Genomic DNA, 27,010 nt, shown 5'->3' with positions numbered 1-27,010 from the left:
GGTCCAAGTCGAGGATGCGAGCCTCTCCTTCCCGCCACCTCCCGCCGTCGAGGTCCCCCGCCGTCTTGAGGCGGCGCGCCTCCTCCAGGGCTTCCTGCCGGAGCCTCTCCGCCTCCGCCGCTCGGCCGGCCTCGCTCATGCCCGAGAAATCCGGAGGCGAGCCGCACGTGCTCACGCATCAAGAGCAAGCGCTCCTCCGCCTCGGCCTTGGCGTGCTTCGCCATGAGCGAGGCCGCTGAGCTCAGGCCAGGGAAGAGTTTCTCGTCGTCGGTCGCCATGGAGAGGAGAGGTCGCTAACAAATCTTGTGACGGATCGAGGACAAGCGCTTCTCCATCGCCTGCGCCTCTGCCCACATAGGCGCCCTTGACTCCCGTACCCGCATCCGCCATGATGCAAGCAAAGTCGACCAGGACCCGGACGCCGAACGGAACCTTGCTTCATACCGTCATGATTCCAGCTATCAAAATTCTACGATCGAAATTGCACAGTATGCAACCTTTGCGGTTCCAACGGGCACAGCTCCGATTGACATTACACTAAAGAATTCTCGCAGTTTTACATTTTTTTTTAAGAACCAGCACAAGGTTATGTCCATCTGGTTGTCCTACTCATGCCCGCTAGTATTTTACTCATGTGTGTGTGTATCTCGAGTATTAAGTATTAAAAAAGACGAAATGAACCAAAACAGAAAAAAAAATGTTCATGCGTCAACTACTTTCAGTTTCTCCAACATTTTCAGCGTCAGGCTCTGAACAAAGATGAGTACCTCTGGATAAAGAGATGGATAGGCACTAATGTTCATGTAACCTCATTGTGATCAGTAGGCGGCAGTACAGCCATGGGTGCCCCTGAGTGACGAGTAACCATGGACATCTCTCACAAACACTCTGACTATCCCTGTTACATGTTATATTACTGTTTTTCAGATTTCCTTGAATGAATCTTGGAGAACATGATCAAATCAAAGTCATCTTTGTAATACATATAACCCAACCTTTTCATGAAAATGTGTACATATCATATCAAATCAAACCGTCATGTAAGACCTATTGTTCAATCTTTTTTTCATGAAAAAACTGAGAGAAGCAACATAAACAAGTAAACAAAAACTGTCTCTCCATCCCTTGAATAGTCAGCTGACTCAGCTCCGAGGTAAGACTCTGGTGCCCCCCTCAATTGAGAATTGGGGTTTGGTTTGGAAAGCCAACGGTTGAGATAAATGCAAAGAACTGAACGAGTGTGCATTTCTTCACGTCCACCCAATCCACGCTGACAGCCTTGGGAGTGAGATGGCTGCCCAATTCAGGATTCAACACACACATCTACTCAAGGTACGTTGACCTAAATTTCTAGTAGTGCCATGGGCGGCCATGTAATCTAGCTCACTGGCACCTTCCAGAAGGCATGGTTAATGCTCATAAATATCCCTTGTTAATTTGTTCTTCCAGTTCATCAAAGTTCCAAGCATCATTGACTTTGTATTCACCTGCAAAGTAAGCGTTACAAACCTTCACAGGGAACAAGTTTTCACTTCATTAGAACTATTGAACACTGTAGACAGTAGCAAAGATACACAGCATCGAAAATTACCGATTGAGTCTCTCCGCAAGGCAGTTAAATGAGCACAGCTGCAGGAAAGCATATAAATTAAATTTAGTCACTGAAATGTATTAGCATGACCGAGATGGAGACGGGTAAGAACATTAACTAAAATGAAAATGAAAAAAAAAAATAGCATGGGGTTATTCTACAATCAAAAGATAAGAGTGTATCTTAAACTACATCCAGAAAAAGAGGAGTAAGCATTTAGGATTTTAAATCTTATTGGAACAAATACTATACACAAGTCAGCTTCAGTAGAATAGCTAATAAAAAACTCCAGTCCAATGACATGAAAAATACTAGTAAAATTGAAATGTCAAGCTTCAGCCCATAGTAAGGGACAAGTTTAAATTGAGCAGTTTAGTGTGCATGCCAATTGGCCCAAACGGTACGCCAGTTAAACCCTTCAAGTGAATTGATAGAGAGTATTTACAGGGTGCATAAGCAAGGGCTGAAACACACGAACTTTTGGACCTAGGGTGTTCAATGAAACTCAATACTAGATTGGGCAGATAAAGCAATTTGGTGACATAAAAGGATCACAGTAAGTGAAGGGATATTGCACAATCCTACGGACTCAGACCTTTATAGAACCTGAAAAGTAAATCTGAATGTAATCCTAACATTTTTGTTCAGTTATAGATATTATACATGCTGATACTCATATATGCAGACTGCACACACATAAGAAAAAGAAAATAAGGCTAATACAAGAATAATTGAACAAACCTGCCAAGTGCTTTCCCTAAGTCTGCACAGAGGGACCGAATATATGTTCCTTTTGAGCAAGTAACTCGAAATATCAAATTCTGTCTGTAGACATCCAAAAAAAAATCATGAGTTCAGACAATCATATAAACACTATCCAGATATGAATCCACTACATATTCAAAGGTAGGAAAAGAGGAAAGTAAGAACCTGTCTTCCAAACTGCGCTCAATGTCAAACTGGTATATTGATATACGTCTTGGTGAAAGCTCTACTGTTTCACCCCTCCTTGCTTTGTCATACATCTTTTCACCGCCAACCTGATACACATTATCAACCACAAGAAAACAACACAACTTATGAACTCGTGATTTCATGGTTGATAAACATTGAGTAATAGGCAGTGTGACAGTACACCGAGATCTAATAGTAATATCAAGTTGTATCACGACCAACTATTCCATATGTCATTATTTAGAGCAAGCAGAGTACATAAACAAGTCCTGAGATAATGCGACAACTGTAACCTATATGAACCTTATCTATTTTTTTTCTTTTTTATAGAATAAACAATATACTTCAAGTGGCTTGTAGCTTATTATCCAAAAGTGTAAACTGCTGAGCAGACTGTCATTCATGCATAACAGATAGCTAACAACTCCCACAAACAACTTTAACTTTAGCAACATTCTCTTAAAAAATTAAATGGGAAAAAGGCTTTAGATACAAGGATAGTGTACCTTAATGGCAGAAAACATCGGAGGAACTTGCCATATCTCACCCTTGAATGATGCTGCTGCCTTTCTAATATCTCCATCTTTGATGTGTTCCCATGGTTCCCTCTGGATAACCTGATCATAGAAGGATAATAGGCAAGCAGAATTGCAGAAACACAGATAATTTGAACAAAAGTTGATATAAAAAAATTAAGTAAGCAGAATCAGATTTGCGAAAGCACAAATGGATTTAGATAATCATTTCATGGAAAGGTTGAGATTGCACACAATCAACTAGTGAGATCTAAAAATAGAGTTTGTAATTTCTGACATTTATAAAGAACAAAAGATAGGATTCAATAAATTTTTGCACCGGTTAAGTCGCCAACTAAATGATATGTAGATTATACATGAATATAAGATGATAAACTTCTTTTCAGGATAGGATATTTCAATATACTTTTTCAGTAACATCAAACAGAAGCATAATTAACTGTGAACCTAATAAGTTGGTATTTGGGGTTGCTTCCCCATATTCCATAGTCCATACAATAATTTTAGATCCATTTGCAATCCCTGAATAGAAGAATGTTCAGCAGATCATCATAGAGATGCTAGGATACATACTGGTGAATCTGCATCCCAGGTTGATGTGGCTTCTCCAAGTCGGAAAACACCGCTATAACCTTTAACCATTCCTTGGTAGCTTCAGAAGCATGAAATCATTCATTAAAAAAAAATTTTACAGCAAAGTGCTAGAGATGGAGTGATGATAAATAACGCTAGCATCAGAACCAATTATTCCAGAGTCGTCCATATTTTACTTTATCCCAAAAACCTAACATACTAGAGCAAAATTGAAGTAAGATAAAGCACAGGAATATTGTTCCAGTGTCCACAAGAATAAGCTTCATCAAAAGGTTATAAGGCATACCAATCGACTATTTTGGTTGCTTTTCCTACACAAACAATCAACAATCCAGTTGCCATGGGGTCCAGAGTACCAGCATGTCCAACCTGCCACCAAAAATATTGAAAACACATTCTTAGTACTAAGAGCTAATACTGAATTCTGAAAAGCCCTGATATCACCTTTTTCACTTTGACTAAGCGCCGCAACTTTCCACAAACAGTAAACGAAGTCCATCCTGATTAGCAAAAAGGCGAGTTCAAATGAACAAATCAGGACAGAAGGTAACAGGGTAAATTAATACAACAATGCCCCCAAGCAAATCCAGTCCGCACATTAACTAATTTTCTGCCTTGACAGGATATTGCCATGACTAGCTGTGTAATTGTTGCGCTAATTGCTCACATTTCACAAAAGGAATACATGTGGTGCACCAGATAAAATAGCTAGAACACTACTGCTATCTTAATCTCAGAGTGATGCAACTGGATCGCATTCCCGTAAGAATATGAATACGAGAACCTGCAATGCAGAAAAGGGGAGGGGAAAGGCATCACCTTTGGGCTTGTCGATGAGCACGACGGTCCCGCCCGGCCCGTCCCATCTCGGTGGCAGCTCCGTCGTCCTGGTCACGAGATATGGCTGCGGCCGTTCCTCCTCCCTTGGCACCTCGCGCTTCACCTGCCGCGGCTCCGCTCGCGCTGCCGCCGGTCTCTTGGCCTTCGCCTCGGCTTCGCCGGGGCCCTTCCTCAGAGACCTGAAGAAGTCTTCCACCTTCCTCTCCAGCACCTCCCCTTTGTCGTTGTCGCCGTCCTTCTTATCGACCACCCGGTCCTCTCCGTCGTCTTCCTTTTTCTCGTCGTCGAAGAAGACGAGGCCCCTGTCGGCGTCGGAGGTCGGCCCGGCGTCGGCGGGGACGAATGCGTTGTCCAGCGACTGGTGGGGGAAGTACTTCTTCTCGAGGCGGTAGAGCATGCGGTAGTGCTTGTCCTTCTCCCACGGCATGGCGAAGGTGTCGTGGAAGTAGAGCGCCTCCTCGCGCGCGTGGAGCCGCGGGAAGTCCACCACCTCCGGCCGGAGCTCGACGAACTCCGACGAGGAGGACGAGGAGGGCTTGGCGCCGGCGTCCGGGTCCGGGAGGAGGCGGCTGCGGCGCTTGCGGAGGTACCGGCGCTTGGCCCGGTCGAGCGTCTGCTCGTCTGGGGCGGACTGCGGCTGGCGGTCGCCGCCGGCGTCGGAGGAGGATCTGGGGGGCTTGGGGTCGGCGGGGCGGTGGACGATGAGATCGTAGTAGAGCGGGTAGGGAGTCGCGGTGAGCGAGAGGAAGCGGCGTGGGAGACGGAGCAGCTGCGACGAGGAGGATGGCAGCAGCGCCGCCGCCGCCGCCATGGCTCCCGGTCGAGGCATGAGTTGTTCTGCGCCTCTGCGCTGCGTTATCGGTGGGGAAAGCCTCGTGCGGCAGCCCAGCCGTTAGATCTGCAGCGGACGGCTCAGATGATAACCTATTATCTCAGTTCCAGTAAATATTACGTACTTGGCGCGTTTGGTCGGAGTAATTGGTGTGAAGGAATGGTATAATAGAAAAATGATTTTGAATTCTATAATTTGTTTGGTGCGATGAATGGAGGTTTAAAATGACAACTGTGCGATACTTCATGATCGGAGTGACGGCAATTGGATCGTTGCTTGTGCATCTAACAAATGCACTCGACGGGGTGCGAGGGAGCACCCCAAAATGGGAGCTGCCGTAGTGCAGGTAAAACTCCAAGGGTGGAGTTCACCGGTCAGGGTTATTTAGCCTCCAAAGAAGGCTGGGCATGTTTGCCCCCTTTTCAATAATTGCACTCTTGATCTTTGCAAATCCAATTCTCTCACATGTTTCGAAGAAAAGCGCAAGCAGAGTTTACGTGATACTTGTTAACTAATATTGCTTGTCGCAATATAGTAGCAATAGTCACCCACCTCTTTCATAATTGAGGGAGACGAAGAACACATCGACCCTATGCATATCGCACCACCGTGTCGATTGCATGAAGTATGGCCGAATCATAGCATCACGGTTGCAAACTTTGTAACTCGATTAAATTGAAGGAGGTTGCGCCTCTCTGGCATATATGGACTTATATGGTGAAAAATTGATCCTAATTACTGATTTATATTTTTGGTGTAGGTACATATGCACCCCTACATCCTATCTTATATCCCTATGTAGCTTTGCCCTTAGTTAGAATCATTGATGACGACTAAAAAAGATGTCTAGTTCCAGTCAATCCTAAGTGCTTTGATAGCGTGCCAGTCAAGCGACTAGCTTTCTGTACACCATCGTCAACGACAACGATAGTGTTGCTGCTTTTCATCTGGAGGGGAGGTGTCTCACCGAGCTTGTTGTTACATCGGAGGCATATGCTAGGGTTGCTTAGGATGTTCGTGTCGTTGTTGGCGTTCACCTCTTCATCAATTAGGTGGCAAAGGCATCGAAGATGTGAGCAGACTAGCTGCAGCTCACATGAGGCGATTGTCTCATAAGGGTGGAGGGACAGATGGCAATGCTGTCGTGTGCCATCGTCCATGGTTAAAGCGTTCGGTCGTGGCTTCAGAAGGATGATGTACATTTTGTGCTCTGAGGGTGACGATGTCGACTCTACCATTGTGGAGCTGAGGCGTGGTAGGTGGCCAATGTGGTAGGAATGTGCGGATGGTGGTGCTATGGTGCACAACACTGCAAAGCTTGTACCATTGATGAATTAATATTTCATTGTGTCTATGTGTATATGAAATGTCACCCACCAACGTAAATGAGCAGTAACTTTATAGATGATACCCTTAGATCCTATTTGGATGGGCTAGATCAAAAATTAGCTACGACTAAAAATTAGCTAGCTAAAAGGTAGATAGCTAAAAATTAGTCCAAGCTGTTTGGATATATGAACTAAAGATTAGGTAGGTACAAAGAAAAATCATCCCACTCCTTTTGGAATGGTCCTCCAGCTGTGGATAGGGTTGGAGGTGGGGTGTTCAGTCCGTTTCCATCCATTATATGCTTTTAGCTACTTTTAGCTGTATTGGAAGGGCTAATTGACTATTAACCCTCCAAATTGGAGCTTGAGGTCTCAAACAAACTTTTATTAGGATATCCAAAATCCAAAATATAAGGAATGTTGTAAAAATAAGGTATGCTACTCTAGGTGAGATTGCTCGAGATACCGTGGCAATTCATGCGACAGCGGGGGCATCAAGTCTGTGTGCATGTGTGGTGCGTTTCGTCATCGGCGGGGAAGCCTCATGGGACAGGCCAACCATTAGATCTGCAGCGGACGGCTCAGATGAAATCAGCGACACATCGTGAAACTAACGATAACGCGCCCCTAGTAAGGGGGCGCAAATCCCACTGAAGTTCAAAGAGGAATCGCAGAACTCGAACAGAACTCACAAGCACGATGAAAATCCACGCGTTCAAGCACAAGCGCACAACAGTTGAGCATCAGCAAAATGGGCTCAAGAGACAGGATCACAGGACGCTGCAGAACAATCGGTTGGTATATATATATATATATATATATAGATCAGATAACATCCTCGTGTACAAGCCTCCCATCACAAATTCACCACGCATCTACTTACACAAGGACCTCCTCATCAGCAGCTAAACGCACTCACCATCTATACCTCTATATATCAAGTGGTACCCAGTGTCATCAGCCCACCCAGCACCGCCACCACCATTGTAGTATCGAGAGCTACACGAGCGTGGAGTTTGGAGGGGTGATGCCCATCATCTTGTAATACGCCTTCTCCGCCTCCGCCATCCTCGTCTGGAACGTGCCCCATTCCTTCCTGCACCGCGCCCTCACCTGGACGACAGATAGAAGTGTTGTGAACCCCCAAGAACAACAAGATGACCACAAGGTCGTTAGCGACAGAATTCAGTGACAAGTTTTCAGATAGTAAACGTACCCCTTCCCACGGCGCTTTCCCGTTTTCTGACTGACCCTGTGAGTTATTGCATATATGATGGTAGGGAAAAGGTAAGAAATACATAGTTGCGATTGTGACTGTCAATCTGAAGAAAGTACAAACAGATAGCATTTTTCCTTACCTGGTTCCCAAGAGAAGGAACCACTTGGTGAACTATCCACTGTGAATCAACAACTCCAATCTTTTCATGAGCAGGCTGCACAAGTAATGATCTCATTCATTGAGCACATTCAGGACAGCAGGTTGCTAGAAAGGTAGAACTCTGTCACAAGCAAAACATACCTCCACACATTTCCTGAGAGCAAAATCAAGGCCCCAACCATGAACCAAGTCATTCTGCACCCATAAGCAATATTGAACAATTATGTAAAGGAGGTTAGAGTGAGGACAGAAGTGAAAGGACAACAGACAAACCTGAATCATATGCCACACACATCTCCATGCATCTCTAGAAAAGACAGGAGCCATTATTTCAACAAATCTGTACATCAAAGATACCAAAGTTAGCTCTCTGTGTAAAGCATGATAATCTGGTGATAATATGATGGGAACTGGGACGGAACGCATACGCGGCACAAGGTGGAAGATGAGGATCAGAGCACCAGCCCGGTCTCTCCTCTGTATCCCTATAACAGATGATGCTAAAATTAAACACCAGACCTCAATAATAGAATAAACAAGTATCTGCTTCAGATCAGATTTACACTCACTTGTGAACCTCACGGTCACCTCTTCTTTTGGTCATCTGCCATGTTAAACCCCGATCAGGCTCTAATCCAGGCTGAGAGATTTCCAGATTATGCTTCTTAACAAGTTTGATGTACCTGCAATCCAACACCATTATAATATGTAACCGAGTCAAGTCAAGAAGCACTGAGAGGAAGTGTGGGGAATTAAGGCATACTCCTCTGCGTTAAAATGCTCCACCCCAAGGTCCTCATCCCAGATGAATATGTATTCATAAGCTGACACGATATCAGGATGCAGAAATCTCTTGGCATACCACCTAGAGGTGTATGTTGACAAACAAATCTCTTAGCCAGCAATTATTTTGAAGCAACTGAAATACAATCAGTACACTAGAGCACAGAAACATACCATTTAGTTTGTTTCCTGACACTTATATGGATGGCTCTCTTTGACCACTCGAATTCATCCCACTCAGTCACCCGACCATCATAGTGGAATAACAGAATTGCAAAATTGTCAGAAAACTGCAGCACCAAGAATGAAATAATCAGGTAGCTGATCTAAATAAAATGCCATATAAGGACCAATGGCTTCATTTTCATCAAAACTAGGGAAAGGCATTTTGTTTCAGCTCACTAATGCTATTGGCAAAATTACCTTCTTCACTGCTCTATTTATATTTTCCTTCTGCGCAATTCCAACAGTAAAGGTAACAAGGTACTTTGGTTTGAAGGGCAGGTCCTGTATATTCAAAATCAAATTTCAGCATACAACATTGCAAGCAACAAAATGTGGAACAGTGCAAAAGTTAGGTTCTTCGGTTTGAATCATTTGTCAACACAGCAAAGAATAGTGACATTAAGCACTCTATATGCTTGTAGCACATGTCAAAAGAAACATAAAGCATAAATTTGGAAATGCAAAAAAAAATCAAGAAAGAACAAGCATATTATGCTTATAGCACGTTGGAAGAGAATCATCAAAGAGACAGAAACTTAGGTTTTCAGAATACTTCTCGACATGTTCAGCTCTAATAAATACTTCAAATTCTCTTGGAGGAATACGGTGAGATGATGCAAGAAAATATACCTCACTTGGCTCTCCCCACAACCTGCGCAGATGGAAGTCAGACTCTGGTACAACAATACCTGGTGCTAGCCTCTCTGCACCCTTGGGGTTGGTTGGGACATAAATCTAAAAATCATCAAAGGAAAATCTCAGTCAGTAAGAATAAACTAAATATTTGTGAGCAAAATAGTGATCAGGAAAGAGTAAATGACTTATTAACTTTTTTACAAGTATCAAGTATTCAAGGAGAAGCCGTGTTTAATGGATATCATTCAAACGGCCCATCATGACTAACAAGTAGTATAGCAAAGTAATATTACAAACCTTTAAACTACTGTTTGAAGTTGGTTCGGTACCGTTTCCCCTTGCATTTCTGGCAGAAGTCCAAGCATGATTTAGTATAGCTTGGGTAGTCAGCCCAGAGTTTTTGTCCTCAATGTATGAAACAAAACTAGCTGGGAAGTGAAGCTGGCAGATATCAAACAGACATAAGTATATCCTTACAATTAGTGGAAATATTACAGTTACGTTGACATCATTATCATGATACCTTTGTTATGCTGACAGAAGGGAATGAAATTCCAATGAAAAAGCCAAGGACGGCTCCAATAATCGTTACCATAACAAGCCTCATGCTTTCATTTGGAAATCTAAGGACACTGCAAGCACCAACATGACAGAAAGAATTATGGGCAAAAATAGCGGACAGGGAATTCATGGACAAAGGAAAGACAAGAATAGGTATACAAACCTACGACCAAGAGTTGTGAGTTTCGCCATGCTTTAGTACAAGGATGCAGCTAGAGGAGCAAGACAGTTGCAACTGACAAATACTAAGCCTCATTTGGTGAGATCATAATGGCGTCAGCTTTGTGAAATCAAAAAAGGGAAGCCTGGAGGAAACACAGACAGTGGCAATCCATAGTCAGAATTGTGTATTTACATAGCTAACGCGTACGGAGCTAACAATTAAGCAGAATAGTTGGCCTGCTACTGCATAAAAAATATGAGCAACGCCCATTACACCCTTTTTCCTCAGTATATGTTAAGTGAGCCTCACAGACAGTAGCATTACAAGATTTTGTGCGTGTAGAATGAACTGCTGCAGAGCAATTTCAGTTTCCCTAGCAATCAAATGCAGACAGCTTGTTTCCTCTACGGAATTACAGGTACTCCCAAGTACGGAGTTGGCACCAGTAGAAACAGCTGAATTAATTGCTGTTTGTAGGACGCAAAACGGCAGCCCCAAATTCGAAACCGAGAACAGCCTATCTATGTTTAATTTTTCTTTTCGCAGCTGTAGCAAGTAGCAGAAGCCCCGTGCATCTGAAATCCCAATCCCAAGACCAACCAAATCACCTACCCGCGGCGCTTAGAAAAACAAATCTTTGTTTTTTTTGAAGTGAATAATAAAAAGAAGAAGAAAAAAAAAGAAGAGATCTTTGTTTGGACGGCGGGATGATATTATACTACAAGTGGGCAGTACGACGAATCGAACCAAATCAAAGCGGAGGGCGGAAAGGCGGAAGCTTTTGCGGCAAACCAAACCTGCTCCGACCTCGGCGAGCTCCCTTGCCGCCGGACGGAGCTGAATCCCCGCGGCGCCGGCCTTCCGATCGAGGGAAGCGGGCGCCGAACGCCCCCGTCCGAATTCCGGCCGATCAGCCGCCGCGGCGGCGTCGGCGAGGAAGGGGCGAGGAGTGGAGCGCGTGGGGAGGCGGGCGGGCAGGCAGGGGCGTGCAGGAGAGGCAGGCAGGCGCGCGCGTATATATGCGTGAGGCGGACGGTGGGCAGGGCGGAAGTCGTGCGCGCCGCGGCAATGTCAGTTGGGATGGATGGAACGGAGGGAGGAGCAATCCGATCGATCAAGGAGGCGGCGGAGGGGGAGGGGAAGGCAACCACAGCCCAAAACCAAAGGGAAAGTTGGAGACGACAGGGAGAGACGCGGACGCCGCCCGTCTCTGCCGTGGCCGTGCCAACAGACCACCACCAAGGCCGCCAGCCAACCCGACCAACCGCGGCGGGCAACCTGGCCCCTCCTCTTCCGCGACGGGGACGGCCGGGCCGTCCGATGCCGACACGCCCTCCTCCATCCCGCCGTCCGATCGCGGGAGCCACACGTGCCACGCACGTCACGGCAGAGGTGCACGGTATGGTATGGGCCGAGACAGCTCCACCATCGATCTCTCGTGTTGGAGTTGGACACAGGCCGGAAGAAGAGCATGATCCATGTGTTGTTGTGTAAAAAAAAATAGTAGGTTCCAAGCATTTTTCCTTTTTATGATTTGCAAAAAAAACATTTTTCTTTTGTATGCCCGCAAAAAATATTTTAATTTTTATTAATGGCAACTGTTGATTGTTTTTAAGGCCAACACACGGGCATGGCAGCACGTTATTGCACAAAAAGGATGGGCTTACATGACTTTCCTTTTCTTTTCATAGAGGGGACTTTATCTGGCTTTGAATTATAATCATTAAGTGCCTAAGTCACGAACAGTTGGCTTAGTTAGTTATTAGCCATATTATGATGGAACATATTTATCATAATACACAGGTGTGTTTGTCCTTTTTAGTTTATATTCTAAGAACTATGGTGTCATTATTTCAAAGCGTACCAGTCAGGTCTATGAAGTGACTTCATCGATCCTAATAAGAACTACAGAGGTACTTACTATATTACGTATGGGTACATATATGTTCATAAAGTTGAGTGTATGCACGTAGCGGTGTAGCCATGGGATCATAGACGCATAGGGGCCAAGAGGCCCCCCAACACACACAAAAATGCAAATTTTCAATAAAAAATTAAATATTAACTAAAATTTAAAAATGTTACACTCCCACTAACATTGTAATTTTTAAGTTTATGACGAGTCATTGTATGTACATGTTTTAAAAGTAGATCATTGGACCGTTGATTTTTTTAGTAAAATTTCTATATAAGGTGGTACCATGTATCAAAGCATACCAATTTTCAATTCATTATTATGATTTTTCTATGCCAAGGCCTGAAAAGCAACAACAATTTATTGCGCAACAAGGACGTCAAAGAAATATCCCTCACATACGGTGCAGATTGAGTCTAAGATTCTAAAAAACGTATAAACGTTCAAAGCCTCTCAACCATTGGTCATGCCTAACATCACACAAAAGGGGAACGGAGATGCAATCTAAAAAGGACGCCACAAGGACAATGAAGAAATCCCTGTATATACACCATAGTACTACCATCAATGCTTAGAGAAATCACGTAGTGAAAAAGGTCAAAGCGTTTGTTCTAGAAATATACGCATTTAAGATACTTGCCGAACACTTAGTCAAGAAAACATAGGAAATAAGTCTCAGCGAAAAAGAAAAGAAGAATCACCTCAACCACGAGGCAAGTTACGTGTGGACCATGCCTCTCTAGTCAGATTGGCTAGGTCAAATTCATATGACACGTGTGCCTAGTTTGTCTTAATAACAATAAAAATCTAAAAATAAAAGTCTCGAGGAAAGTCGTACATCGTCACTTCGCAAAATACTGCAATCACATGCACATGGACACAGGTTGGTCCAATACATGTTACTCCCTCCGTTTCAAATTGTAGGTATGTAGATGCATAATAATATTTATGAACCTAGAAAAGTTAAAATAACCTACAATTTGGAACATAGACAATTTGGAACAGAGGGAGTAGAAAATATGCTAGACTCCAATACATTCTTGTTAAAAAAATATATACTTGTTATACGTTTATGTCTATACCGTGTTTAAAAAAATACTCAGAAATATACTATATTTTTTTACAGGTCCATATATAATTTTTACTTCCTCCGTTCCAAATTGTAGATCGTTTTAGCTTTTTTAGTTTCATCTAGATATAGTGTGTGTCTAGGTGCATAATAATATCTATGAACTTAGAAAAGTCAAAACGACCTACAATTTGGAACGGAGGGAGTACCTTTTTAATGAAATTTGATCTCATCACAAAAAAAAGAAAGTGATCCTGAACTCTAAAAAAGAAAAATTAATCTCACTTACATTATACTCCCTTTGTTCCAAAATATAGATACGTTTAGTCTTTTTTAAAAGTCAAATCTTTTTAATTTTAACCAACAATACCTCAAAAATGATTCATTTCAAATAAAAAAGTTACATATTATAATACTTGGTTCCATGATGAATCTACTAATTAGTATTTATGATTATTTCTCTATTCACGGTTAAAGTTGACTTTGAAAAAGTCCGAGAGTAGCTATATTCTGGAGGAGTAAAAAACGCTGTCAGGCCAAGAAAAGAAATATTTTAAGGAGAAGAGATAGTGATGATTCTTCCAACTTCCAAGCGACGGAGCCTGTCAGCCTGTGACTCTGACCTTCGTCTCCTTCGCTCAATCACAGACGCCAGTGTCTCTTCTCGTCTGGGTTGGGTCTGAGTCGGGTCGGGCGGGTCACAAACTCCCAACTCAGAAAGGTTGCTTTCCGGCCGGAAAGGGAGCCGACCGCGAGCCCCCTGTGATCCCAATTAAGCGCCCAACCGCGACGTCCCAAAACGGCGAGGCAAGCTCCCTCCCAAACCGCCGTCCCGCCCCCCCTCACCACCGCGATGCCGTCCACGCCGCCGGAGCCGGAGACGGAGCCGGAGTTCGCCGAGGTCGACCCCACCGGCCGCTACGGGCGGGTAATGCCTCCCCCGACCACCTTTCTCTGATTCTCTCCCTTCCCTCCCCGCCGCTGCTCGATTCCGCCTCTGATCCCTCGGCCCGCCCCCGCGCTGACGCATTCCGCCCCTCTTGCAGTACACGGAGGTTCTTGGCAAGGGCGCCTTCAAGACGGTGTATCCTTTCATTTCCATTCCGCAGGCCTTTGACGTCTGATTCCGATTTGGAGTCCGCCCCGGGGGACCGTTTGACTTCGAGCTATCGATTAAAGATCCCATTTTTATGCGGTCCATGCCGTGGGGGATTTTGTTAGGTTCTCGGCTCTTTGCTCAGCGATGGCCTGCGCCATTTGGATCGGTTCAGTGCTTTCTGACGCGCTCATCGCCCAGACCAGATGCCTCTATTTGTGGCCTCGTGGGGCGTATGATACTCTGTTTGTCTGTCTGTCTGTCATGTGTTGCCTTTGTGTGCAAATTCTGACCCTCTTTCATTTAAATACGCAACTGGCATTGCTTTGTTGCGATTTTTTCAGTGCATTGTTCCGTTTCAGTTCCCCCATTTCATTTTTTACCTGCTGTCCTAGGCTCATCAAGTTAACATTTTGGTATGTCACTTCCAGTCAGTGATTTGAGACATGCATGGCTGCTGTAGTTATTTAGCCGTCTTATTTTGTCTCATGAAATAGGCGACTAGATGTGTAATTTTTTTTGTATATTTAAAATCCTTTTGCTTTTTATGTGCAGGATACATGTCTTTGACATGTAAGTTTTCATGGTAGCCATTGAAATGACTCAGATACTTGGAATTAACTATGTTTGTGCCACATGAATCTCTATGCATTTGATGCATTGGTCACTTCGAGTACTAGTTTTTAGGTGCTGATAATAGAATTGTTTATAAGTTGCAAAAAGACCAATGCTATTATTTTTTATTTATGGTAGCATCAATGTCAAGTGTGTATGCATTTCGCTTGAAAAATTATTTTTGTTAGTCGTGATGAAAAAGCAAAGCAACTTATACTTTAAGGTATCCAGACTTGTGTGCTATGTCCATGATATTTCAATCCAGTGATAATTATATTCTGTTATCTGCTCTAATTCTATGCACTTGGGATCCTTGATTTAGATTTTATTGGAATAGATACAAAGCTTTCGATCAACTTGAAGGGCTAGAAGTTGCTTGGAACCAGATCAAAGTTGGTGATTTACTTCGAAACAATGATGATTTGGAGAGGTTGAGATCAGAAGTGCGGTTGCTCAAGACCCTCAGGCATAAAAACATAATAAAATTCTACAATTCATGGCTTGATAGAAAAAATAACAATATAAATTTCATCACCGAGGTCTTCACATCAGGAACGTTGCGCCAGTACGTTCTCTTATGCCCCTTTGATTATATTTGTTGTCCTTCAGATGCTTTCGCATGCTAAATTAAGTAACCAAAACCATCTAGGTTGACATTGTTGTTGTCACCCAATATCCTGCCCCCCTGATGCATGATAATATGTCATGTTTGCACCAATACTAAAAGCATGCAACATTGATATGAATCAAATTAAAACTATATGCATGTTTGGTCTCTCAAAATGCATGACCTTTTCTCTTGCTGAGCCTTATATATATCGCATTCTTTTTTTTAGGTACCGCATTAAGCACAAGAAGGTAGACATTAGAGCTTTAAAGAAATGGTCAAGACAAATCTTGAGTGGTCTTGTCTACCTGCACAGCCACGACCCACCAGTAATCCATAGAGACTTAAAATGCGATAATATATTTGTAAATGGAAACCAAGGTGAGGTAAAGATTGGAGACCTTGGTTTAGCCACTATCCTGGATAATGCACGTTCAGCTCATAGTATTATTGGTAAGGAGTTTGTCTGATCAAATATTCTAATTTTTTCATGAGGCATTTAGATATTCTCATGTGACCTCTATTCTTCATAGGTACACCGGAATTCATGGCACCGGAACTCTATGATGAGGAATATAATGAGCTTGTAGATATTTATGCATTTGGGATGTGTTTACTGGAGCTTGTTACGTTTGAATATCCGTATTGTGAATGTTCGAATGCAGCACAGATATATAAGAAAGTATCCGATGTTAGTTTACTTACCCTTAGTATTACTGTTTTTTTATCCAATCAGTTTGTCTTTATGAGACTCTATTCACGTTTAGTCTACTTACCCTTTGTATTACTGTTTTTTTAATCTACTCAGTTTGTCTTTATGAGACTATTCACGTTCTATGATTAGGGCAAAATTTAGACAATGTCTTATGGCATAATGTGTTATATCTTATCATTACAGTGAACTGAGAACCATATATTATTGTGTACGAACAAAGTACATCTTTCTAATGCAATTTGTGAGACTGCAAACCTTGTGTGTGCTGAAATTATTCAAAGGTGTATCATCAAGATAAAAGTTCTAACTAATACATCTATGCAAAGAACAATTAATGTTCTTGATACGGAAAGATCTTATAGGCTTCAATGGAGTTTTTTTTTTCTTGCTGAAGTGTCTGTTCATTGTTTGCCAGCATATGCCACTGTGGTCTGAATGAAACTTGAATTTTCTTTTTAAAATTCTCTGCAGTTTTTAAGTGAGAAAATAGGGTTATTCATTAGTGAGTGCTATGCTGGAAGCACAGCAGGGAATAGAAATTACATTAGTAGCCGCTAGCAAGATTTACTTGAACTGTTGTAATGGTGATGGATAACACCTAAGCCATAGGTGGTTTCACATGTATCCCTGTGGTGGCTGTGTGCTATTCTATATGCCCGTGCTTTACAGCTTTAGTATTATTGTTCATAAAATTACATCAGTAACCGCTAGTGCTTGAACTGTTATAATGGATCGAGGGGTAGTGCCTAGCTGCTGCATCTAGCAATGTGGTTGTCTTGTTTCCTACTACTATGTTGTCTTACCTGCTGTCAAACATATAGAGTCATACTGGTGGATGCCATCATTCTCAAAGAATTCATTTTTTTTACGCAAATCACAAACTAGTTTGTTAGCCAGCAATTTCATGTTTTGGAGGAATAGCTTTTCTTTGCCACCCTTTTTCTTGAGTGGATTGAACATACCTATAGAGTATGCATATGTTGGATTAGCTTATATTCTGCTCTATTAAATGGATTTATATGATTATTCATGCCCTGTGTGTCCTAGGAAATCTATGCTTCATCGAATCGATTGTCATAGTACAGTCGAGTGACATTACCTTTTCACTTCGTAATCTCTTGATATGGTATGACAGGGTGAGAAGCCTGGTTCGTTGACTAAGATTGATGATCCTGAAGTGAAATTATTTATTGAGAAGTGCATTGCCAAAGCCCCTGAAAGACTCTCGGCAAAAGAACTTTTAATGGATCCTTTTCTCTTAGATGTTAGTGATGAAAAAATATTCTATCCACTGCATCCAAATATTAATGCATCAGGTATGTGATTGAATTTGCACTATCTCATGTTACTAATGGAGATTTCAGTAAACTTTCTCTGAAAATGGCAGATACTGCTGGCAGTCCAAAGCCAAGCACAAGTTACAGATATGACAGAGTAACATCATCCGGGGGCTGCCATGAACGCACAGGTATAGTCATGAAGAAGTGTGATGACCTGACAAATGTGACAACAATTTAATGATTCACTGGTTTGAGGCTTCTCTCCTTATACCTTATCGTAAAATGCAGGTAGTATGTCAGATTCGCATTCTAATGACAACTATGGACATGACACTGTGGATCCACATGCGTCAATTGGTCGAAGTATCACAGTTGAGAGTCAACGGAAGGATTTGAATACAATATTTTTGAAGCTGCGCATTGCTGATTCAACAGGTTTTTATGATAAAATCTTGTTGAGTTATCATCGTATTGTTAATCTGGTACTTCTCCTCTATCCATTTTTCCTTCCAATGCACAGGTCATGCCCAAAACATCCACTTCCCATTTGATATTGAAGCTGACACTTCAATCAGTGTTGCAACCGAGATGGTCGTGCAGCTGGATCTAACAGACCAAGACGTAACAGCTATTGCAGAAATGATAGATGCTGAGATACGTGCGCATATTCCTGATTGGGCAGCAGAGGAGTCAGTTGACAACCAAGGGGATGAAGGTGCTCATTCTGAGACCCATAGTTCAGAAGATGATGAGGGAACTTCTGAATTACGTAATGAGATTGATGCCTCACAAAACGGCTTTTTTCAAGAACAGCTTCCTTCTGGACGGAAGTACTGGTCGGACTCACCTAGGAGAGACGGTGAAATATCTCAATCAGTGGTGGGGGAGCCTCAAATTAGTGATAATATTGCCAATGGAATACCAAAGAGGAATAATGTAGATGACATTGTGAGCGCAAAAGATAAGGACTACCAATCCTTTGGCTCTTCCATCCACCCCGTGGAAGGTATCTTTGAACGAATATCGTCATCTGTGGACTTGTCCAACTCATCTGTGGTCGACAGCATTTCTAGAGGAGCTTCTGCCAGTAGCAGCCCTCACCTTTTAGATGACGAGCTGGAGTACAATTGTGATCAGCATCTGGTAGCAAGTGTTACTGAGAGGTTAATAGGCTTATTGGCTCAGCAGGAAAAAGAGCTCAGTGCACTGCAAAGGAAGCACAAGGCTGATATAGAGGACATGTTGAAAAGTGTACCTGCAGAGGACCGCGAAGAGACCTTAACTAGGTGCCGCTTGAAGATGGATGAGAAAATCAGAGGCGACAAACTTTAGTTAAACTGTTCCCTGTGCATCTTCCCTGAGTGTTGGTAGATTTATACATACTCACACCAAGGAGCTGTTTACAATTGTTGTTGTGCAAAAGGGGATCTCTGTTGTGCAAAAGGTAGTCTTTTTCATTGTGCTTTTTGATATAATGGAGAAGCAGAAGTGCTTGTGTGTAGGTTTCACTGACCAAGCACTAAATAGTAATCAAACTGTGTGGAGGTTTTTGAAGGCAAGTTGAAGTTCCTGCTCACCAAATGAAATCTGCAGATACCACTATGCCGCTGTGTGCCTGAATTGTTGATAAGGAGTGCCTCCCTTTTTTTTCCTTCCTTTTGTTTCTTTTGTATTTTGACCTGCCAAGGATATACATCAGTGTTTGAGCTGTTCCAAACTTGCAATGACAAAACTTAAAGTGCAATTATTTTCTGGATCACATGGTTCCCTAGGTTCTTAGAGCTGTACCATATGTGTGCACATACTGATGCTTGGTTCACTCATTTCTATGATTGTCTGCACACACACATATACAGATAGATGTATATATTTGTTAATTGCAAGTGTGCCGTGGAGGCTGCTGAAGCTGCGGAGGAACTCTCCACTCCCTGTCCCAGTGATGAGGTAGCAGATCTGGAGTGGCCAGTGGATGATAAACAACCATTTGTGCAACACATGCATGCTCCAGATCTCACATGCATATGCCTGGCTTTGTGCACTTCTTTTCAGTTGTGCATCTGAATATGTGTACTTGAAACCTGAGGCTCTGCAACCCAGCTGGTTGGGTTAGGAATGGTGTGCACATAGAATTTGGATCTGTGTTACAGTGGGAGTGACAAGCAGGGCCACCCTCCAATGCTATGCTGTCACCCATATCTTGGGATCTCATCCCCTCCATGTAATAAGGGAAGGATGTGGAGACTTGTTGACCACTAGAACTGGTTTTATTTGGGACTAAACAGGCAGCAGGTGAGTGCAACACATATAGCACTAACAAAAGATTACATGTAGCCATACTAGGTTGCCTTGCTCCAAATTGTTACTGCAAGGTATAAAGTGTTCCTCCCTCCCTATGATACACTACTTCATTATTTTTGCATTGTGGCGACTTTCCGATCAAAGTTTTAAATTTGAGTACGCATGTTAACCTGTTGAAGTCGAGAGAGATGATAATCTGCACATCTCTATCTAATAACATGTTGCATTGCATTCATGAAGGTGTTTAATGATGATGGTATGCGCCCCACAAACAAAGCCTCTGTCATGGATCCGATACATGCATGCATCAAACCAATTAAGAAGGATACATGCCCAGATGCACATGAAAACAACAATAGCGACGATTAGATATCAGCGCTAATCAAGGAGCAATGAACTGAAATGGGCACAGACAAGAGAAACAGAACAAAATCAAATCCGAAATCACCATGCTGACTGATGTAGCTGTATTAATTATAAATATATATTTTGTATTCAAAGATGTGGTGATGATGATATATATACACATATGCATGCATCCAACAAACAAGCCCATCATCGAACAACACATGAATCCAATGCAATTATTCAGCATTTTGCCTGTATCCAGCCAAGCCGAATAGAATAGTGATCCATGATCGTCAGTTCATCACCCACCCCTGCTATCATACATGTTCCTTCTCTCGCCGCAACAACCTCCTTCCTCCCATCTCTGCAAGAGCCAAGCAGACACCAGAAGCAGTAGTATATATTCCTCTCTTCTTCTCCCCTGCGCCCTCCTCTCTCTCCTTCCACTTCCTTTTCCTTCCCGTCCTCGACTCTCCTCTCATCTCTCTAGCTCGCAAGGACACTGCGTGCTACATGTCGCTGCCGCGGCTGTAGCCATGCAGGACCACGTGTCGGCCTACATGCACCGGAGCGGCGACCAGCAAGGGGCGCCGTCGTCCTGCGACCTCGCCGCCGTCGACGACGTCCCGGCCAACGGGCACAAGCCCGGCAAGGCCGTCACCGCCTCCGTCTACCGCGCCAAGATCGCGGGCCACTCGCGGGTCGTCACCGTGTCCTGGTCCCGCGACCTCCTCTCGCACGCCTTCGCCGTCGCCATCTCCGGGGCCGACGGCGCCTCCGCGGAGTGCAGGGTCGAGCTCCGGCCGTGGCAGTTCTGGCGGCGCGCCGGGTCGCGCCGCGTCGAGCTCTGCGGCGGCGCTTCCACGGCCCCGGCGACGGTGCGCGTGCTCTGGGACCTCCGCCGCGCGCGGTTCGGGGCCGGGATCCCGGAGCCCCGGAGCGGGTACTACGTCGCCCTGGAGGCCGCCGGCGAGGTGGTCCTGGTCCATGGCGACATGCGGCGGGACGCGCTCCGGCGCGCGGCGTGCGCCGCCGCGGAGGCCGAGGCCGTCCCCGTGGCGCGGCGGGAGCACGTGTTCGGGCGGCGGCGGTTCGCGGCCAAGGCGCGGTTCCACGACCAGGGCGACGTGCACGACATCGCCATCGAGTGCGGCGGCGGCGGTGGCGGAGAGGGCGGGGACGCCGCCGACATGGAGATGAGCATCGCCATCGACGGCGAGGAGGCGGTGCAGGTGAAGCACCTGCAGTGGAAGTTCCGGGGCAACCAGTCGGTCACCTTCAGCCGGGCCAAGGTGGAGGTCTACTGGGACGTGCACGACTGGCTCTTCAGCGCCGGCACGCGGCCGGCGCTCTTCATCTTCCGGCCGATCGTGCTGTCCAGCGCGTCGGCGCCGGCGGCGGTGGCGGCGGGGATGCTCGACGGGACGGTGGCCACCGCCGGCTTCTGCTTGTACCTCTACGCGTGGAAGCTCGACTGAGACAGCTACGACATTGCTAGCTGGGTCTCTGCTGCTACCATGTTGTTGATGAGACTGTCTGTCAGCGAAAATGCCTGTGAACCAAAAGTTGATGAGTAAGAAATTTTTTCTTTGATTTTGTAATTTGGAAAAGAAATTACATAACTATTGGATATATATAATTCTTGAAATTAAGCTAAGAGGCCATTGCCACAATCCTGTCGCATTGCATTGTTCAGCAGTAAGAGAGGTCAGGATCACAGTCTCTCTCTATGTGCAGAAGCTACTGAATTTTCTCACCAGGAGTTACAGCAGAGAAGAGCAGTTAACTTTGTAGTTTAGTTAATTTTTTTATCAACAGTTATCTGAGAGTTATCTAATTAACACTAGTATCTGAGAGTTGAGGTAAAAGAAGCAGCAGCAAATGAGCTGCTCCTGGTAGACTGGATGTTGACTTTGTGCATGCTACATATGGACAACAAGCTGCTTCAGTTATTTACATGTAAACATGATTGACAGAGAGGGAGATACCGAGCTAGAGATCTTACTGCCAGCACTGCATGATTAGGGAAATGATATGAGAGAGATAGAGAGAGACAGGTGGTCTGCAAGCTAGCCTGCAGTGCAATGTGTTGGGTGGGAGGCACATGGGAGGATGAGACGACAGGGAGTGGGTTCCAGTGCTGCTGCAGCACTTGTGGACGACTGACCTGACTCAGCCTAGCTCACTCATCCAAGAATTTTTTTTTTGTGTATATATATACATGTTGCCACCGCAAAAGGGTGACAGATTGGATCCACCACCCTAATCCTCTTGCCCCCCACATACAGTAGTTGATTAGTTTTATGTTTATCAGCAGCCACACCAGTTCACATTATTAACCTAAGCTAGCTAGCCAGAGCATCCTATGTGATGTCTTGTATCGCCTGCTGAAAACATGGCATATCAGCAGAGCAATTGATTTCGCAATGAGATTTCTGTGAAATCCTTGAATTCAAATTCATAGTGAGCCTTAATTTTGTTTGTGGAACCAGACAACTTAAGCAAGCTGCATAGAGAAAACAAGGGTAGATAATGCCACGAGCTTGGGGTTTAATTATGCGCTGCCTTTCAACAGAAAATTTGCAAGGCTGTATTTTCCATTTGTTTATGAGTGTGTATCAGCATCGCCCTTATGATGAGTGATGATCGAGAGTGTTGGTGAGATGCCAAAAGGCTGTAAGATTCCATCATGGGAAAACAATGGAGGGAGATGGGAAATAAACAACCTCCATCCATTTTGTTCCCTTGCTATGCATCTGTTGGATAGCTGGTGCCAATCCAGGCTTTATTTTTATTGAACATAAGGATTAATTATCCTACCTGTGATTGGTGCCAATTGTCTTCATGGCACTTGTGCAATGGACATTAGAATGCATTACTCGCTGCAAATATATTAGCCAATTCATTTTATTACATGATAGAAAGTTCTTTCCAATTTTCGCCTGTCCAGTTGTTGATGCCACATGAGGATGAGTTTATTTGACATTGTGCAAATCAAAACCCAGCCAAATTTGGATTTTATTCATGGAAGTGCCGGACATGCATGCATGCTTCAATTTATTTAGCCAAAGGATTACGGCCAGGAAAACTTAAATTATAGCCCACTACAACCGTAAAGCAAGAACAAAAAGTGATGGGTTGCAAGGAGCAAATCAAAAATATGGAACCAATAATCCCACCCAAACATTATTGTTCTGTCAAGGGCAGTTTCGAAAACAAGGATCTCTATATATATGGTGTGGCATCCCCATTGCCCTGGTCAAAGCTGCTTCACTGTCTCTATGACAATCTTCCTTAACAAAAGCACCTCGTTTGTTTTAACCTATGCAGTTTCCTGACAGCCCGCGCAGTGGCTTGATGAATTTCTTTGATCCTTTTTTTTCCCCGGTCGATCTTTCAGAGTTCAGACTCGACAATCGCTTGGTCAGAAACCTGTGTTAGTTGCATAGCACCAGTATTTACTATGGTTTGAGTCTGCAAATGCCTGCAGTGTTTGACTTTGACTTCCGCAAATAGGATAAATCACCAGCTTGTTACTCCGATCCTTCTCTGAAGAAAATATTAGCATATATGTGTACTGAAATCAGTTAAACAGTCCAGCAACAGAAAAGGGATCAAGCTAGACAACAAAATCTACAACACAGTATATGTTACACAAGGAGGAGGATCGGAGGAGGATTAAAAACTAAGCATCGTAGATGAAGGCTAAGTATCTTAGCTAGCATTGGAAGTGTGTCAAGCTGTCTTGTTTAGTTTATACTCCATCCATGCATATGCATCGGTGGACTGGAAGCATGCTGGTTTGTGCCCGGGATCAGCGGACAGGGGTCCCTTGTGGTGGATTCCAGCAACCACTGCCGTTTGGCCATGTGCATGCACGTCCAACCTGGCCTCAAATCATATCGATTCAAATGGATGACCTTGTCTTCTGACCCCTATATATCTATATATGTATATATTTTTCTTTGCCAGATGATATATATAGTACATTATATTAGTACTGTAGCTAGCTAGTAGTATAGTGTGACTCAGCAAGTCAGCATGCAAAGGAACAATCCTAGCTAGCAGTATTTCTTAGCTCTTACTTACATTGCAATTGCATGCAACTAATGTAAACAATGCAATGGCATGCATACGTGTTGCGTAGGCATCGGCAAATTCGACATGCATGATGTTGCTCCCAGGTCATCACTGCACTCCAGTTTACGCAACATACGCCGGCCGATCAGCTATTCAGTATACAGCTAGCTTGTACACATGTCATATCAAACACATCACGTACACAAGCTAGCTTGTATACAGAATTGTATATAAATGTATGTATGTGATGGACCGTGCATCATGCTGCCATTGGTCAGTTATATATGAAGATTCCCACGAGATAGATATATTTTTTGGTTGAAAAGAAATGTGGCTCCATATATGTAAAGATAAGTATTTGTTAATGAAAAGAAAAAAAAGCTTTTTTTCCAATGCCATGATGAGTATATAGAGATTTCATGTATTATTACGGGGCATAGACCCACAGTGTGTGTTTCTGGAAATGTAAAGAAAAGATAGAATATTGTTGATGCTTTTTCTTTGGATGCCTTTGGCCAGCCGCTGACTTAACAAAAACAAGGGTGGACCATTTGCTACATCTAGCCTTGCCGGGCCTTTTCTCCAAGCTTTCAACACAAAAGTGCTCGATTTTGTTGGTGGTTATCTTCCTTTTGCTCACGAGACGTCTTTGACAAAGCTTGCACACTTGTTCCAACGGGTCCCGGTATAATCGGCCATTATAGTTTTAGTAAGATGAACAGCGCCCAAAAATAAGAAAATGCTATCCTTCGGGTGGCTTCTTTTTCCGAAATATACAGTCACACCGGTGGAAAATTAAAGTCCCGAAGGATACGTAAGTCTCGAAAATCCAACCAGGATTAATTATTCGAGACTAAAGGTTCCTATTGTGAAAGTTCCAGGTCTTTCACCTAGGACTTTCACCCGGGACTAAAGCCTACCTTTTATCCCGATTGGTACAAAGTGAAGCGAAAGAGTTTTCTTTGTATAAGAATTAGGTGTTTACGTAATTCATCCAAAAATTTCTTTACCTGTTCAATTTCTAACGAATCAAGATATCCTCTCGTTCCGGTATAAATGGTAGCTACTTGCTCTTCCACTTCTTTTACTCCGATAGTATTGCGGATCGAAATCAATGCAAAGAAAATAAATGCATTTCCATACTATAATAAAAAGTATGTGTAATAAATATAGAATTGGATCATGGGCGAGGTCTCTGGTTCAAGTCTAGGATGGCCCAGCTGAAAATGAAGTAGTTAATGGGAGGCTACCATTATTTATTTTCTCGTATGTATTCCTAAGAGAAGGAATTTGTCCATTTCATGTTTGGAGTTCTCAAGGGCCTCAATATGCTATTGAGAGGAAAATGATTAAACCCCCTTTTGTTTTGTTTAAAAAGGAATGGAAGCCCAAACCTCTTGGCTGTCTTTGCACCCCCACCTCCTTTATCACTGAGCGGTCATTTAGGATCTTAGTTGGTGATTCGGGTTGTTTCCCTCTCGATGATGAAGCTTATCAATTTTTCTAACAAAAAAAAATCCTAATACCTAGACTTCCAAAAAAATAAAAAAAATTGCGGGCCAGTCGCCTGGCCGTTGTGCCTGCTCGTGTTGCCGCCCCTGTAGCTCCACCACGACCACCATCTTCTTGAGCTCCAACTCCACCACAGAGACAACACATAAGTTCGATTTGATTCACAACGCGACCAGCACAATCACAAACGAATCATTCACAAACAAATCATACACTATTGGATCACTCACAACCACCACCTTCTCGAGCTCCAACTCCACCACGGAGACAACACATGAGTTCGATTTGATTCACAACGCGACCAGCACAATCACAAACGAATCATTCGCAAACAAATCACACACTATTGGATCACTCACAAACGAACCATTCACCAGCTTCTTGTATCTACAAACAGGAGCTTCTCACCGTCTTGTATCCACAAACAGGAGCTTCTCACTGGACGGTTGGAGCTCATGGAGGCGGCAGAAGAGATCCCCGCCCGCGCCGTGCTGCGTTGGGGCGCCTGCGTCGCACCGAGCCACGCCAGGCGGCGCCTCGCCCACCCGCGCTATGCCGTGCTGGAGTGCTCGCCCACCCGTGCCAGGCCGTGCCACTCGCCCAACTGTGCTGTGCTGGGCCGCCTGCGCCGCGTGCAATGGTGGCTCACCCACCCGTGCCGCGTCATGCCGCGCTGCTCGCCTGACTGCGCCGTGTGGGTCCGCCTGCGCCGCGCGCGGCGGCCATCTTGCCCAAGGAGCAACTAGGGAGGAGAGGGAGGAGGAGGAGGTTGGGGAGCGAGGAGAGAAGAGGCTGTGGAGGAGAGGAGACGAAGTGGCTGGTGGGGTGGGGAAGATAAGACCGGTGGTGGGGTGTGAGGAGGAGATAAGGATAGGTTGGTTAGGAGAGATAAAAAAAAAGGTCAAGGGAAATAAAAGAAGAGGGGATGTAGTCCCGGTTGGTGGCGTCAACCGGAACTAAAAGAGTCCCTTTAGTCCTGGTTGGAGCCACCAACCGGGACTAATTTCATTTATCTCGGCTGGTAGCTCCAACCGGGACTAAAAGCTCCACTTTT

The 27,010-nt window shown here is 44.1% G+C and overlaps 4 protein-coding genes across 5 annotated transcripts; 2 read left to right on the top strand and 2 right to left on the bottom strand.

Annotated features, from left to right (window-relative positions):
* Positions 1–954: 954 nt before the first annotated feature.
* Positions 955–5,397, bottom strand: LOC117849795 (uncharacterized). 2 transcript variants are annotated; one of them, XM_034731485.2, is made up of 9 exons: positions 4,495–5,397; positions 4,120–4,175; positions 3,962–4,044; positions 3,655–3,733; positions 3,052–3,162; positions 2,522–2,631; positions 2,333–2,416; positions 1,592–1,629; positions 955–1,509 (listed from the first exon to the last, which is right to left on the bottom strand). In XM_034731485.2, exons 1-9 carry the CDS (start codon positions 5,342–5,344, stop codon positions 1,502–1,504), a joined length of 1,419 nt encoding a protein of 472 aa, XP_034587376.1. In that variant the 5' UTR covers positions 5,345–5,397; the 3' UTR covers positions 955–1,501. The 2 variants fall into 2 exon arrangements, with proteins under 2 accessions (XP_034587376.1, XP_034587375.1); XM_034731484.2 differs by having other exon boundaries at positions 955–1,487; positions 4,495–5,393.
* Positions 5,398–7,456: 2,059 nt separating this feature from the next.
* LOC117850944 (uncharacterized) lies at positions 7,457–11,633 on the bottom strand. Its single transcript, XM_034732833.2, has 15 exons — positions 11,219–11,633; positions 10,422–10,563; positions 10,221–10,329; positions 9,995–10,138; positions 9,692–9,796; positions 9,260–9,343; positions 9,011–9,126; positions 8,817–8,918; positions 8,623–8,736; positions 8,482–8,538; positions 8,327–8,393; positions 8,195–8,248; positions 8,034–8,108; positions 7,892–7,927; positions 7,457–7,788 (listed from the first exon to the last, which is right to left on the bottom strand). The coding sequence occupies exons 2-15, from the start codon at positions 10,448–10,450 to the stop codon at positions 7,675–7,677; spliced, it is 1,206 nt and encodes a 401-aa protein (XP_034588724.1). The 5' UTR covers positions 10,451–10,563; positions 11,219–11,633; the 3' UTR covers positions 7,457–7,674.
* Positions 11,634–14,077: 2,444 nt separating this feature from the next.
* LOC117849687 (probable serine/threonine-protein kinase WNK2) lies at positions 14,078–19,477 on the top strand. Its single transcript, XM_034731329.2, has 9 exons — positions 14,078–14,333; positions 14,452–14,489; positions 15,454–15,681; positions 15,953–16,176; positions 16,257–16,414; positions 17,574–17,754; positions 17,826–17,906; positions 18,007–18,153; positions 18,239–19,477. The coding sequence occupies exons 1-9, from the start codon at positions 14,259–14,261 to the stop codon at positions 19,048–19,050; spliced, it is 1,944 nt and encodes a 647-aa protein (XP_034587220.1). The 5' UTR covers positions 14,078–14,258; the 3' UTR covers positions 19,051–19,477.
* A 778-nt stretch (positions 19,478–20,255) lies between these two features.
* LOC117848194 (uncharacterized) lies at positions 20,256–22,021 on the top strand. The gene has a single exon (XM_034729526.2). It carries the CDS (start codon positions 20,688–20,690, stop codon positions 21,840–21,842), a length of 1,155 nt encoding a protein of 384 aa, XP_034585417.2. The 5' UTR covers positions 20,256–20,687; the 3' UTR covers positions 21,843–22,021.
* Positions 22,022–27,010: the final 4,989 nt, after the last annotated feature.

This window comes from Setaria viridis, chromosome 3 (assembly GCF_005286985.2).
Source record: "Setaria viridis chromosome 3, Setaria_viridis_v4.0, whole genome shotgun sequence".
NCBI classification, from domain to species: domain Eukaryota; kingdom Viridiplantae; phylum Streptophyta; class Magnoliopsida; order Poales; family Poaceae; genus Setaria; species Setaria viridis.
The sequence above is the reverse complement of the archived record's forward strand: the minus strand, read 5'-3'. Positions and strand labels throughout refer to the sequence as shown.